Raw genomic sequence first — 12805 nt, forward strand, 5'->3', positions numbered from 1 at the left:
GCGAGAGTGCGTGCGAGCGAGAGTGCGTGCGAGCGAGAGTGCGTGCGTGCGCGTGCGAGAGAGAGAGTGCGTGCGTGCGCGTGCGAGAGAGTGCGTGCGAGAGAGAGAGGAGAGAGAGACCGTGTGTGTGCATGTGAGTGTGACTGTGTGTGTGACAGACTGTGTGTGTGCATGTGAGAGAGACTGTGAGAGACTGTGTGTGTATGTGTGTGTGAGAGAGAGAGACTGTGTGTCTGTGTGCAAGTGTGAGACAGTGTGAGAGACTGTGTGGGTCTCTCTGTGTGTGCAGGCACGCATGCGAGTGTGAGCCTGTTTGTGTATAGAGATCATTGTAGATGATTTATTGCCCACAACGCAGCAATGAAGTAAGCAATCACATCATGTGCAAGCTGAGTTCACCACCATGGAGATTGTTTGGCAGGTGGCACATACTGTAAGATTCCTACACATTGCCATCTGCCTGAAAAAACAAACCTTCCACAATCTCATCATCTCAAAATTAGTCAGATTTTAAATTACTTAGGCAGGCAAATATGGAAATAAATTAACATAAAGATATAACTGTTAAAAATCGGAGGATTAGAGTTACAGTTTCTATGTATATATTTTATTAAATACAATTTATAGCCATTTCTCAATCAACCTGTGTAGACCTATTGTGATAGGCTTCGAGGGCAGGTAAGGCTTGAACCCAGACCTTCTGGCCCCGAGGCAAGAACCTCTGTACCACAACACCCTTGAAATTCCCAGATATTAACAACATCAGGTTAGCTGGTTTATTATTAGTGTATCTCACCTATAAATTCTCAATTAACATAGGACCGTCCCCTGATTTCTTGTTCCACTTGGCCTCAGGCACCCCAGTCAGACCCGACCAGCTAACAACCACTCAGGGCTACCAAAGAGCTATTCAGAAGTGGTTGTACCCGAGACTCCATTTTAAGGCAATTTGCAGGACTGTATTCCTGATTACATGTTATCAACTATTTCACCAGTTTTTGTCTCCCTGGTTCAATGTGTTTCACACTGTGCGGTACTGAAATTAAATATATCAGTCCAAAGTGAAGCTTGGAAGTCAACCACTTGAAAGCATGTTTGGCTGTCAGTTTACTCACACAAGTCACATACTTGAGCGTGGAGAGGGCTGTGTACAAATTAAACAAACAACAATGGTCATCAAAATCACAAGGTTGAATCAAACATCAAGCAAAAAGATGAAACACATGCAACTCCAAGATATTCTGCCAGGCTTCAGTTTACTGCCTCACATGTGATAACTTCACTTAGCATACGTTCAATCAAACTGCATTGTCACAGAACAATGAAGACATCTCATGCTGTCTGGTCCCAAGATGAATTTGTATTGAAGTATGGGGCCAGAAAATACCTCATCACGACTCAAACTTCCAACCTAAGGGAGGCCATTTGGCCTAAAATGTCTGTGCTTTGAAAAGGCATCCCACTTTCACTCCATACCCCTCTAAGTTTGTGACAGCAATTAATCATCCAAGTCTCTTTTAGGATAATTTAGAGAATCACAGATTGGTGATCCAGGTGCAATGAGCAGTCAGTGATATTTGGCCTCAATCTCACTTGAACTGCAGTGAAAATCCAATGCAACATTAGCAATATATTGAAGGTGGCCTTTGTCTGATGCAACGACTCACAATGGCACCCATTCCATTACAAACCCAAAGGACAAACTAGAATTATACAGCATTTTAACACAGTAAAACAGCTGAAGGCATTTCACAGGAGCATTGTCGAAATTGTGCCAAGCCACAAAAGAAGCTGAAATGCCAGATAACAAAAATTCTTGGTCAAAGAGGTAAGTTTTACGGAGCATCTTAAAGGAGGAATGCAAAGTGAAGGTAGAGAGCATCCCAGAGAAAGGACCCAGGCAGCTCAAGGCACAGCTGTCAACGCTGGTTGAGTTATAGTCAGGAATGTGAGACAGGACAGAATTGAAGGAGCACAGAGATCTTGAAGGAATGTAGGGCTGGAGATTTTGGGGGGGGGGGAGGGGGGGGAAAGAGGGTTTGGAGGACGCTTCAAAGTGATTTAAAAACACATGAATTTAAAAGCAGCAAGTGGAAGACACAAGTTACTTTTGGAACTGCAGTTAATATGAGCTTCTCATACTTGTCCAATTGTGAGGGACAACAGGAATTCTCATACGTCTCTCAACTTTCACTGGAGAGTTGTGGCTTGTCCACCTGCCCATTAACTACACAATCTCCCCAAAACATTTCTGGTACAGTACTGGCACAGAGGTACACATTACATAGACAATATGACACATGAAGAAATGGGTGAAGCAATGACAGACATTCAATGGACACAGTCAATGAAGAAGACAGAGTGCCTGCAGGCAATGAAAAATAAATGAAACACTGAGAATGTGTGCAAGATAAAAGCTTTTATTTAACTGAAAGGTGTTTATTGTTTTACCTTTACAGTGGGTCAGTATACTAACACCACAATCCTAGCCTGGTGCAGCATGTTTTTGGGGAAGTGCTAAGAAACAGTTCCTCTCACTGTCTCTGGGACCACTGTCTCTGGGACCATTTCTGTTGAGCTTCAGTCACATGCATTTTCTAGATACAGTTTTCCCTGATCACAAATGGACTCTTGAACATCCGTGACCCCAATGAAAGTCATTTGGCAGAATGCCTCATCACCTGAGCTTTCCAACAAGCACCAAGATATTGTTTTTGTGATGGTGAGAAGGGCACTACCTGCGAGATCCTTTATGTACACCCGGTCTGTCTGTGTCACTGCACACTTCCCTCGAAGCAGCTGCGAGGGGGGTTCAAACTGTCACCGATCTCTTTCTAGAATATGCCTTTGCATAGGAAGTCTGGAGAATGATGCAGTGGATTTTGTCGAGGTTCGTCCCAAGCAGCTCCGCAACGTGGGACACCATGCTCCCCAGGACGCACATCGAGACAAACATCAAATGTGCCTGGAGAACCATCACTCGGTGAAAGATGCTCTTTGGTCTTCCCGGAACTTGGTCTTCCGGAACAAAGAGTTGACCCTGATCGCGCGTTGCAGACTGACACATTCCAAGGTCCTGGACTGTGTGCTGAGGGATGCACTAAAGCTTGGGGCAGCTGCCACCGAGGTGCAGCGGGGAAAGACCACTGTCTGACGTCTTCCTGCTCAAGATAAATGGGGTTCTGTTCAGTTATCGGACCCTGCTGGTGTCTCAAATATATGTAAATATAGTATTGCATGTGTAAGAGATGTCTTTGGTTTGTTTGGATAGAATCAAAACCCTTGATATGCCACTGTACAGAACAGAACTGCATTTGTGATTATGTATATATTCCTAAAAATATTTTTGTACATAAAGGATATCTTTGAAATGAAAAAATAAGTCCCACTGGACAATCCATCACTGGTTCCCTGAAGCTGCTGACATACTTCACACCAATCAGTCCCGGTAATAGCCCACAAAGAATAAGCTTGCACGCTATCTTCTCGGGAAGGGACCTGTACCAGGGTCATTTCAACAGCATAGCAATCTTCATCAGAACTTGTGCAAAACGTGAATGGTGCTTTCACTCACCCTTTGACACGAGTGGTGAATGTAATGGAATGGAGAGCGAGGCTGCTTATGCAAAATGCTGACCTCACAAGGGGGGGCCCTGGGCAGCAGTGGCCCACAAAATCTCCAGACAGACCTCTTACCTTCCGAACAGACTGATAATTCTTGTTTAATGGCAGTCGCTGGGCATTCAAAGTACTCAGTGTCGTCTTCCACTTCAGCTTTTGCCTCTTGGCAGGCAGGTTTTTGATTGACTGATGTGGTGGAGGCCAGTTTCTCTTCATCAGTAGCATGCCTCTCTCTGTGGGCAAGGTCAGGGTCATCACACCTTTCAATTGGCTCGGCATCCTGAAACGGAGGCAAGAGGCTTTAGTTTTTTTTTTCATGCAAACTCTTGTCTACAACTACGACCTGCTGAGAACACCCATTTTCTTGTGTTGACCAAGGCTGGCTGTTTGGTAACCATTCGGTGTCCACTAATCTGCTGAATCTAATGAATAGTACTCCTCCTCGAATATAGTGAACCATTTTTCATGGGATTTTGAGCAACTTTGGCCACTGAATAGTTTGAAAACTCCAGGTTTTCACACATTACCAACGTGGCAGTTTTCTAGAAGCTCCTGCCTCTGAATTTTCAACAAAAGATAAAGCTCCAACCAGTCTTTTTGCCAAATCAACAGTCAGGAAGTGGTCTTTGTCTTTGGTGTTGGGGCTACGTCAGAGGCGCTACTGATTTTAGTCCAGATCTGACCTGGTTAGTTTGAATAATCACTAAAAGAGTGCTATACATGACAAGAGGAATGCATGAGATTTACACATTCAGCGTGCAAAGACTGCTTTTCACTTTGGCATACAGGAAAGGTTGCATCACAGGAATGAACTGGATTACAGAATTGTTGCGCTGCTAAAGGGGGATACAGTGATTCAGAAGTCTGCCCACTACGACCTTCTCCAGGGTGATTCAGCATGAGCAATAAACATTGCACCAGCTAGTGACACCCACATCCCATAAAGAAAGCAAGAAAAAGTTTCACATTTTGCATAAATACTGGTTACACAATAAAATAGGATATCATTCATAAGACTAAATGTACAGAACCCAATGGTGAAGGGGAAACAATAAACTTAGGGAGAGAAATGAAACTCCACCTATTTATAAAGTTCAAAGCTTTTCACTGTACTTAAGTACATGTGACTATAATACAATAAATCAAATCAAATAATGTTTTTCCATCAGCTTAGATTCTCTGTTTCTCCCCTGACTAAGATACTTGCTCTATTTCACCTTTACTCTGATCTTTCCTTTGACATTTCACTGCATCAATCCACTCGATTTCAAACAATACCCAATTTCTGTAATAGCCAGGGTCATTCTCTCCTTGGTGATTGGGGATGGTGGATGTGTTTGTGAGGGGCGATATTGCTGTAGCAGTGGCATTTTACATCCTTGCAAATGTGGACCAAACTATGAATGTATGCCAGCTTCAGGGTGCAGGTTTCACAAGACCCAAGCCATACTGGCACTGACAGAGTGGCTGGTTCATCGCTCTTCAATTTCAAACAATGGAGCAGCTTCGCCGTCGCCATTCCACACACCAAGACACACCAAACATTTAACCTACACAGAAGACAATAATCAAATCTATAAAACCACTGCGCTTCTCACTTGTGTTCTATGACACAAAAAAATCCAAACAATTTAAATTTGGATGGTAAGGTTAGATCACATGGGATCCATGGGAAGCTAGCCAATTGGATACAAAATTGGCTTGAAGGTAGGAGATAGAGTGGTGATAGAGGGTAGCAATTTGGACTGAAGGCCTGTGACTAGTGGTGTGCCACAGGATTAGTGCTGGGTCCACTGCCTGCTGTCATTTATATAAGTGATTTGGATGCGGATGCGGTAAGTATGGTTACTAAGTTTGCAGATGACACCAAAATAGATGGTGTAGTAGACAGTGAAGATTATCTCAGAGTACAAGACCTTGATCAGATGGGCCATTAGGCCCAGGAGTGGCAGATAGAGTTTAATTTAGGTAAATGCAAGATGTTACATTTTGGTAACGCAAATCAAGGCAGGACTTTTACACTTCATGCTCGGGTCCTGGGGAATGTTGCCAAAGAGACCCAGGGGTGCAGCTGCACAATTCCTTGAAATTGGAGTTGCAGGTAGACAGGGTGGTCAAGGAGGCATTTGGCAGGCTTGCCTTCATCGATCACGACATTGAGTATAGGAATTGGGATGTCATGTTGCAGCTGCACAGGACTTTGGTGAGGCCACTTGTAGAATACTGTGTACAATTCTGGTCACACTTCTACAGGAAGTAGGTTGTTAAACTTCAGAGGGCGCAGGAAAGATCTACAAGGATGTTGCTGGGACTGGAGGGTTTGAGCTGTAAGGAGAGGCTGAATACGCTGGGACTTAGTCTCCGAAATTCCAGGGAAGAGGAGGGGTGACCTTACAGAGATTTATAAAATCATGAGGGTCATGGATAGGGTGAATAGCCAAGAACTTTTCTCGAGAGTGCCTGGGGTGGGGGGGGGGGCCAAAACAAGGGGCTGTAGGTTTAAAGGTGAGAGGGTAAAGATTTAAAAGGGACCTGAGGGGTAACAAAGAGGGTGGTATGTGTATGAAACCAACTGCCGCAGGAAGTGGAGATGGCTGGAAATATTACAACATGTAAAAGGTATCTGGGTGGGTATATGAACGGGAAGGGTTGAGGGATATGGGCTAAATGCTGAGAAATGAAACTAGGGTCAGATTGGGATGTCTGGTTGTCATGGACAAGTTGGACCCAAGGGTCTGTTGCGTGCTGTGTAACTCAATAATGGCACATTTACATTCTCGCAGGCATCTGGGAATGAATGAGACTCAGGTTTGAAGTAAAATCCAAAATCCAACCTTACTCCTAGGCTTTGAAGACAATTGAATCCTCTTTCAACTGTAAAGATGGTAGTTTCATTGAATTTTGCTGACAATTATCCAAGGATCACAGATACACAGCCTTGCAGGTAAGGGAGCTGGGGGGCAGGGGGCTTTTATAGAATTATGGAAACTTGTGAGCCAACTCACCCCATCAAGTAATGCCAGCTCTATCAAAGAATAGTTCTGCTTACAGCCCCGCATTCCAACATGCAAAATCCTCAGACTCAGTGTTAGAAACTGATCATGCATGAAACACTTGACATCTTCATGCATTTCTCTGATTGTCGTACCAAGATTGCACTGGGGACTGGCTGCAAACATCACATTTTTGTTCCTAGCCATCACAATTCCATCGAGGAAGGTCTCAACCAGAGATGATGACGTTGCTGTTTTAGTTGCATCCAAACTACCAGGTGGGTGGTCAACATTCTACATGTCCTCAGACTATATCCCTGAGTGTACACACACCACTTTCTGGCAAAGTATGAGTGACAGGCAGCACATTTTAAGATGCACAGTTTGTGATGACACCCATTGAAAGCAATCTCTTCTTGATGGGCTGGGAAATGGAGATTTTTGCCTGGACTGACTACACCACTCTGGGACGATGACCTCCCTGACACCACTTCCTCCTACTCCAACTCTAGTCTGCAGAAAGCAAAACAGATTCAAATCAGATTCGTTTCAGAGTTTGCCGACGTGATCTTATCGGGTTTTGCCATTCACAGAGTCAGGAAGTTCATAGCATGGTCTCAAATTGTCAAGGCAGGGGCAAACCAATTCCATTTGTGTTCGTCGACAATAGTTCAACAGATATTGTACCCAGCATATGCTGTAATTCAAACAGGAAACCAGTGAACCCCTGTGATATCTCTAAAAGCAATGTAACAATGCAGCCCAAAGTACCAGGCAGTGCTGATTTTTACTTTCCTAGCCACAAAGTTAAAAAAGGAAGTGGGCAGGACAGTGTAACTGCTCAGCCTGGACATATGACATGACATGCCCATCCCATTTAATTACAGCCTGACTGTAAATATCCTCCATGATGGTATTTAAGATGCTGGCAAGGTTCAAATTGTGCCTTAGAACGATGTTGGAGTCCCACTGTTCCTTTGTCTTGGAAAGAACTGCACACATTTTTGATAAACATACGATGCAGTGTTTCAGAGTGTGCTGAATTTACATTTTTATTGGGGGTGTTCTGGAGGAAAAGGTTAAAAAGTTGCTGGCATGTTGTGCCATCATCATTTGTCAACGTTCACATGCAAGGTTGTCTAAATCATACACATCTGCCAGCACAGCCATCATGAAATTTCACAGCGGCATACTGCATGTGAATGGTTTGGAGGCATATTGAGAGACTTCAGCAGGCTTTATTCACACACATATAAAAGCAAAAAAAGGTTACCAAGAAGAGTCAGTTTGAACTCAAAACATTGACTGCATTTTGCTCTCTTCAGATGCTGGTAGACCTGCTGAGTCTTTGCAGCACCTTGTTTTCATTATGTGCAAATGTTTCTTCCTTTTTCTTATTCACTCATAGGAAGTGAGCATCTCTGGCTGGGTCAGCATTTATTGCAAGTTCTAGTTGCCCTCACAAAGGTGGTGGTGAGCTGCTTTAGGTCCCATTACAGTCCATGTGATGTAGATAGACCTGCAATTCACTCAAATCCACAAAAGTTCACTTTCCAGAATCATCTCGCTCATTGCTATTCATTTTATAAAATATGCAATTTCAAATTTTCATACAAGTTATTATTTGCAATTTCCTCAACTTCCGTATGTATAGCACCTTCAAAAGAACAACACGTATCTACGCAGCAATTTTTACAGAATAAGGTCTCAAAAAACTTGGCAAGACTGTGTTATCCAACAAGATTTGACTCAGGGCCTGCCACACAGATTTCAGGGCAGTGGAAGTTTCTGACTTGAAATAAAAAGGCTCTTCAAAGGAATAAGAAGCAGAGACTCAGAGATTCAGGCAAGTAATTCCACAGATTTGGGTCCAGGTGGCTAAAAACTTAACCATTATTGGTGAAACCAATGAAATTTGGGGTGCTTAATAGCCCAGAATTGGAATAGCATGTATATCTTGGAAGACTGTGGGACTGACCAAAGGAGAGTATACCCACAGAGAGGGGTAAGGTTACTTTGGGATTTGAAAATAATGACGACAGCTTAAAAATGGAGGTCTTGGCAGAACAGAGGTCAGTGGTCAGTGTCATTCACCAAGAACAGGGATGATATTTAAAAGAATTTTTGCTGCAACTAAGGATACAGACAGTGCTGTTTTGAATGAAAGGTTTATGTAATGCACAAGATAGGATACAGATCAACAGAGCAGTGGAATTGTCAACTTGTGAGATAACAGGTAGAATGAGGTGTGGAAAAAATGTCGGATATGAATCCACTCTCAAGTCAACCGCCCAACAATCCAAAAGGTCTGTTTCTTGCATTGGTGGTGTCATGACCACAGGAAGCAATCATGCAAATTTCCATCTGTTACCACACACTGCAGACCAGCAGAGGGCAGCAAGAAACCAGATTCAGTGTGACGAACAGAAAGCCAATCCTTGAACAGCATGCCCGACACCAATTAAAATATTTTGCCCAAAACACAAAAAAAAAGCATAAAAACTGTTGGGGTGAAGCAGAAAATAAAGGATATATTAGTTGAAATGCAACCTCATTCAGGAATACAGCACCACAGCACTTTCTAAATTGTACCTTTCTGTGACAGATGAAGGAGGATTCCTCAATTAGTATTTGACTATCTGGGCATTAATCTAAGTCCTTCATTATTCATCCTAACTTGTGCATGGACTTCATGAAAATAAAATATGAATCAACACTTGGTTCCCCAAATATTGGAAGCTTCACACAACAGCCTATCTTGCCGCACTCTTCCCAGGGACCTTCTCACAGAGCCTTTGTAACCTTCTCTACATCCACTGGCTGCAAGACACCAGAGACCATTCCCAACACCTGCTCACGAAATGCTGCCTCTCATTGTCGGTCTTACGAGGGAGCCTTGAAGAGTTGCTGAAATACATCTTATGGATGGTACACTCTGCATGAGTGGTGGAGGGAGTGAATGTAGATGGTGGTGAAGGGGCTAAGTGTTGCTGGAGCTGCACTTATTCAGGCAGGTGGGGAGCATTCCATCACACTCTTGACTTGTGCCTTGGAAATGGTGGACAGGCTTTGGGGAGCCAGGAGGCGAGTTACTCGCCACACAATAACCAGCCTCAGCTCTACTTTTGTAGACGATATTTATTTAGCTGGTCCAGCTCAGGTTCTGGTTAATGGAAGCCCTGAAGACATTAATACTAGGGGAGGGTCACCAAAGGTCATGCCAGCAACATGGAGGACAGCTAGTTAGATTTTCTCTTGTTGGAAATGGTTTTTGCCTGGCATTCAGGTCACATGGAAAGTTACTTGCCACTTACCAGCCCAAGCCTGGATGTTATCTTGCTGTACCTGGACACAGACTGCTTCAGTATCTGAGTCGTGAATGGTGCTGAACATTGTGCAATCAGCGAACATCCCAATTCTGACCTCACAATGGAGGAAGGTCATTGAAACAGCTGATGTTGGCTGGGCCTGAGAAACTTGTGCAGCAAAGTTCTGGGGCAGAGATCAATCATCTTCCCTTATGCTCGGCATGACTCCAACCAGCAGAGAGATCCCCATCACCCGATTCCCTCTAACTTGAGTTTTGCTAGGGTTACTTGATACCGTACTCAGTCAGATGCTGCAATCTCTTTCATCTCACTTCTGTCATTCAGCTCTTTTGTCCATGTTCAGGCCAATGTTGTAGTGAGATCAGGAACACACCTGGTCCTGACAGAACCCAAACCGAGTGTCAGCAAGTGGATTATTGACAAGAAAGTGCTGATCGATGGCACAGTGCACGAGATCTTCCTTTAGTTTGCCAGCAGTGTGCCACAAGGATCGGTGCTGGGTCCACTGCTTTTCTTCATTTATATAAACAATTTAGATCCGAACATCGGAGGTTTGGTTAGTAAGTTTGTAGATGACACCAAAATTGGAGGTGGACAGCGAACAAGGTTGCCTCAAAGTAGAACGGAATCTTGACCAGATGGGCCAACAGGCCATGAAGTGGCAGGTGGAATGTAAATTAGATAAATGTGAGATTTTGAAAAGGCAAATCAGAGCAGGACTTATACACTTAATGGTAAGGCCCTGGAGAGTGTTGCTGAACAAAGAAACCTTAGAGTGCAGGTTCATAGTTCCCTCAAAGTGGAGTCACAGGTTGATAGGATAGTGAAGAAGGCGTTTGGTACGCTTGCCTTTATTGGTCAGTGCATTCAATATAGGAGTTGGAATATCATATTGCGGCTGGACAGGACATTGGTTAGGCTGCTTTTGGAATACTGTGTTCAATTCTGGTCTCCCTACTTAGCGAAGCTGTTGTGAAACTTGAAAGGGTTCGGAAAAAATGTGCAGGGTTGGAGGGTTTGAGCTAGAGGGAGAGGCTAAATAAGCTGGGGCTATTTTCCCTGGAGCATTGGAGGCTGAGGGGTGACCCTATAGAGGTTTACAAAATCATGAGGGGCATGGATAGGGTGAATAGCCAAGGTCTTTTCCTTGGGGTGGGGGAGTCCTAAAACTGGAGGTTATAGGTTTAAGGTGAGAGGGGAAAGATTCAAAAGGGACCTAAGGGGCAACTTTTACATGCAGCTTGTATGGAATGCTTGTTTGGAATGAGCTGTCAGAAGTAGCAGTGGAGGCTGGTACAATTATGACATTTAAAAGACATCCGGATGGGTATATGAAAAGTTACAGTGCCGTGGTATACGAGCCAAACACTGGCAAATGGGACTAGATTAATTCAGGATGTCTGTTCGGCGTGGATGAGTTGGACCAAAGGGTCTCTCTCTGTCCCGTATATCTCTATGACTCTATGATCAAGACTGCTTGTATGGGCTGGGTTCAAATTGGTCTGATTTTTGGACAGGGAAATTGAATACATGCCATGAACAAGGACAAGAACAAGCAGAGAGCATCCAGGAAACGCAAACTAGTGGGAGGACAATGATTAGCACTAATGACCACTTAGAAGGGTGGAAATGGAGAACAGAAGCTCAAAGGTACTTTCTCAGGAGAGTTGTAAAATGCCACGCCATCCATTTGGGTTCCATTCTGCAACTGCCTCCATTTATCATATGTGTTAATGACCACACTGGATAAATCAGTGCCTAATATCAGAAACTAATTAAAAGGTTGAAAGGGTGCAGGAGATTTTTATTAGGTGAAGAGGCATAGTCAAAAAACGCAGCTGATAGAACCCAATGTTAGTTGATGGCTTTCAGTTAACAAACATACTTTGTCATGGGAAGTCTGGAGGGATTGGGGCATTCAGCTTAGTAAGATTATAAAAAAAGCACCTTGAGCAGATAACGCCTGGTTGGTCCTGTAGTGATGGCTATTGAGTAGCCAAGTTGAAATCTAATGGCAGAGTGTAATAATACACAAAATCATTTTCAGGGCCAGAAGTGGAGTATTGCATACAGCCTTCAGCTTCAGGAAACTGGTGATGCGAAAAAGGGTACAGCACTAATTCAAACACGTTTGAGGAAATATAAATTTTGAAAGACAACTTAAGAAAGTGAAGCTGCTTTTTCATTCTCAGAGATGAGATTCTGAGTTTATGTGAGAGAGGGGTATTTAACGTGAAGAAGAGTACTGCATTTGCATTGCATGGTCTTACGTTGCTGTCAGTGTAAATAAATTCTCCACCTCAACACAGCTGGCAAATCTGTAAAAATATGAATTTTTTTTCTAAGAAGTTTAAAAACTCAAACTGACTAAATTATTAACCAACAAAATGTAAGAAGGTCACATCTATGTCACACCAGTATGCTCATTTTATAATAACTGCTGAGGTGTTAGATCTTACAGTAATGTTTTGCTTCTCAGTTTTCTCTTCCTTCCCATCAACAGACCTTTTATAAACTAGATCTGGTCCATGTACCAAAGCATCCTTCTTGTTTTGATGTGACTTATAAACTGTAGTCCGACAGCTCTCTTGCTCCCTACCTATGATACGTGAACTGTAATGCTTCCTTGCTGCTTAATTAACAAATAATTCAGAGAAACCAACTTCACTAACTCATATCAACATGACTCCACTGCAGGCTCACTTCCAGTCCAAGAAGCAGTAAACCTCGTGTGGAAATCTTCCGAACAGAAAGAATTGTGAAACAAAGTGGAAATTCTTTCTCACAGTAAAATCATCACAAAGTAAACTGGCCATGGAGCAGTCGCTGAAAAGATTAATCTAGAACAAAAATGCATTGCTC

General features: G+C 43.3%; 1 protein-coding gene across 5 annotated transcripts in view; it reads right to left on the reverse strand.

Moving 5' to 3' along the window:
- Nucleotides 1-12805, reverse strand: part of tacc1 (transforming, acidic coiled-coil containing protein 1) — a 140781-nt gene that overhangs the window by 24761 nt on the left and 103215 nt on the right. For all 5 annotated transcript variants that reach the window (XM_048618626.1, XM_048618623.1, XM_048618625.1 and 2 more), the window contains one exon: nt 3697-3901. In XM_048618626.1, the coding sequence (XP_048474583.1) occupies nt 3697-3901 (205 nt within the window). The remainder of the gene's footprint in view (nt 1-3696; nt 3902-12805) is intronic.

Source organism: Rhincodon typus, chromosome 40, assembly GCF_021869965.1.
Source record: "Rhincodon typus isolate 14 chromosome 40, sRhiTyp1.1, whole genome shotgun sequence".
Lineage (NCBI taxonomy): Eukaryota > Metazoa > Chordata > Chondrichthyes > Orectolobiformes > Rhincodontidae > Rhincodon > Rhincodon typus.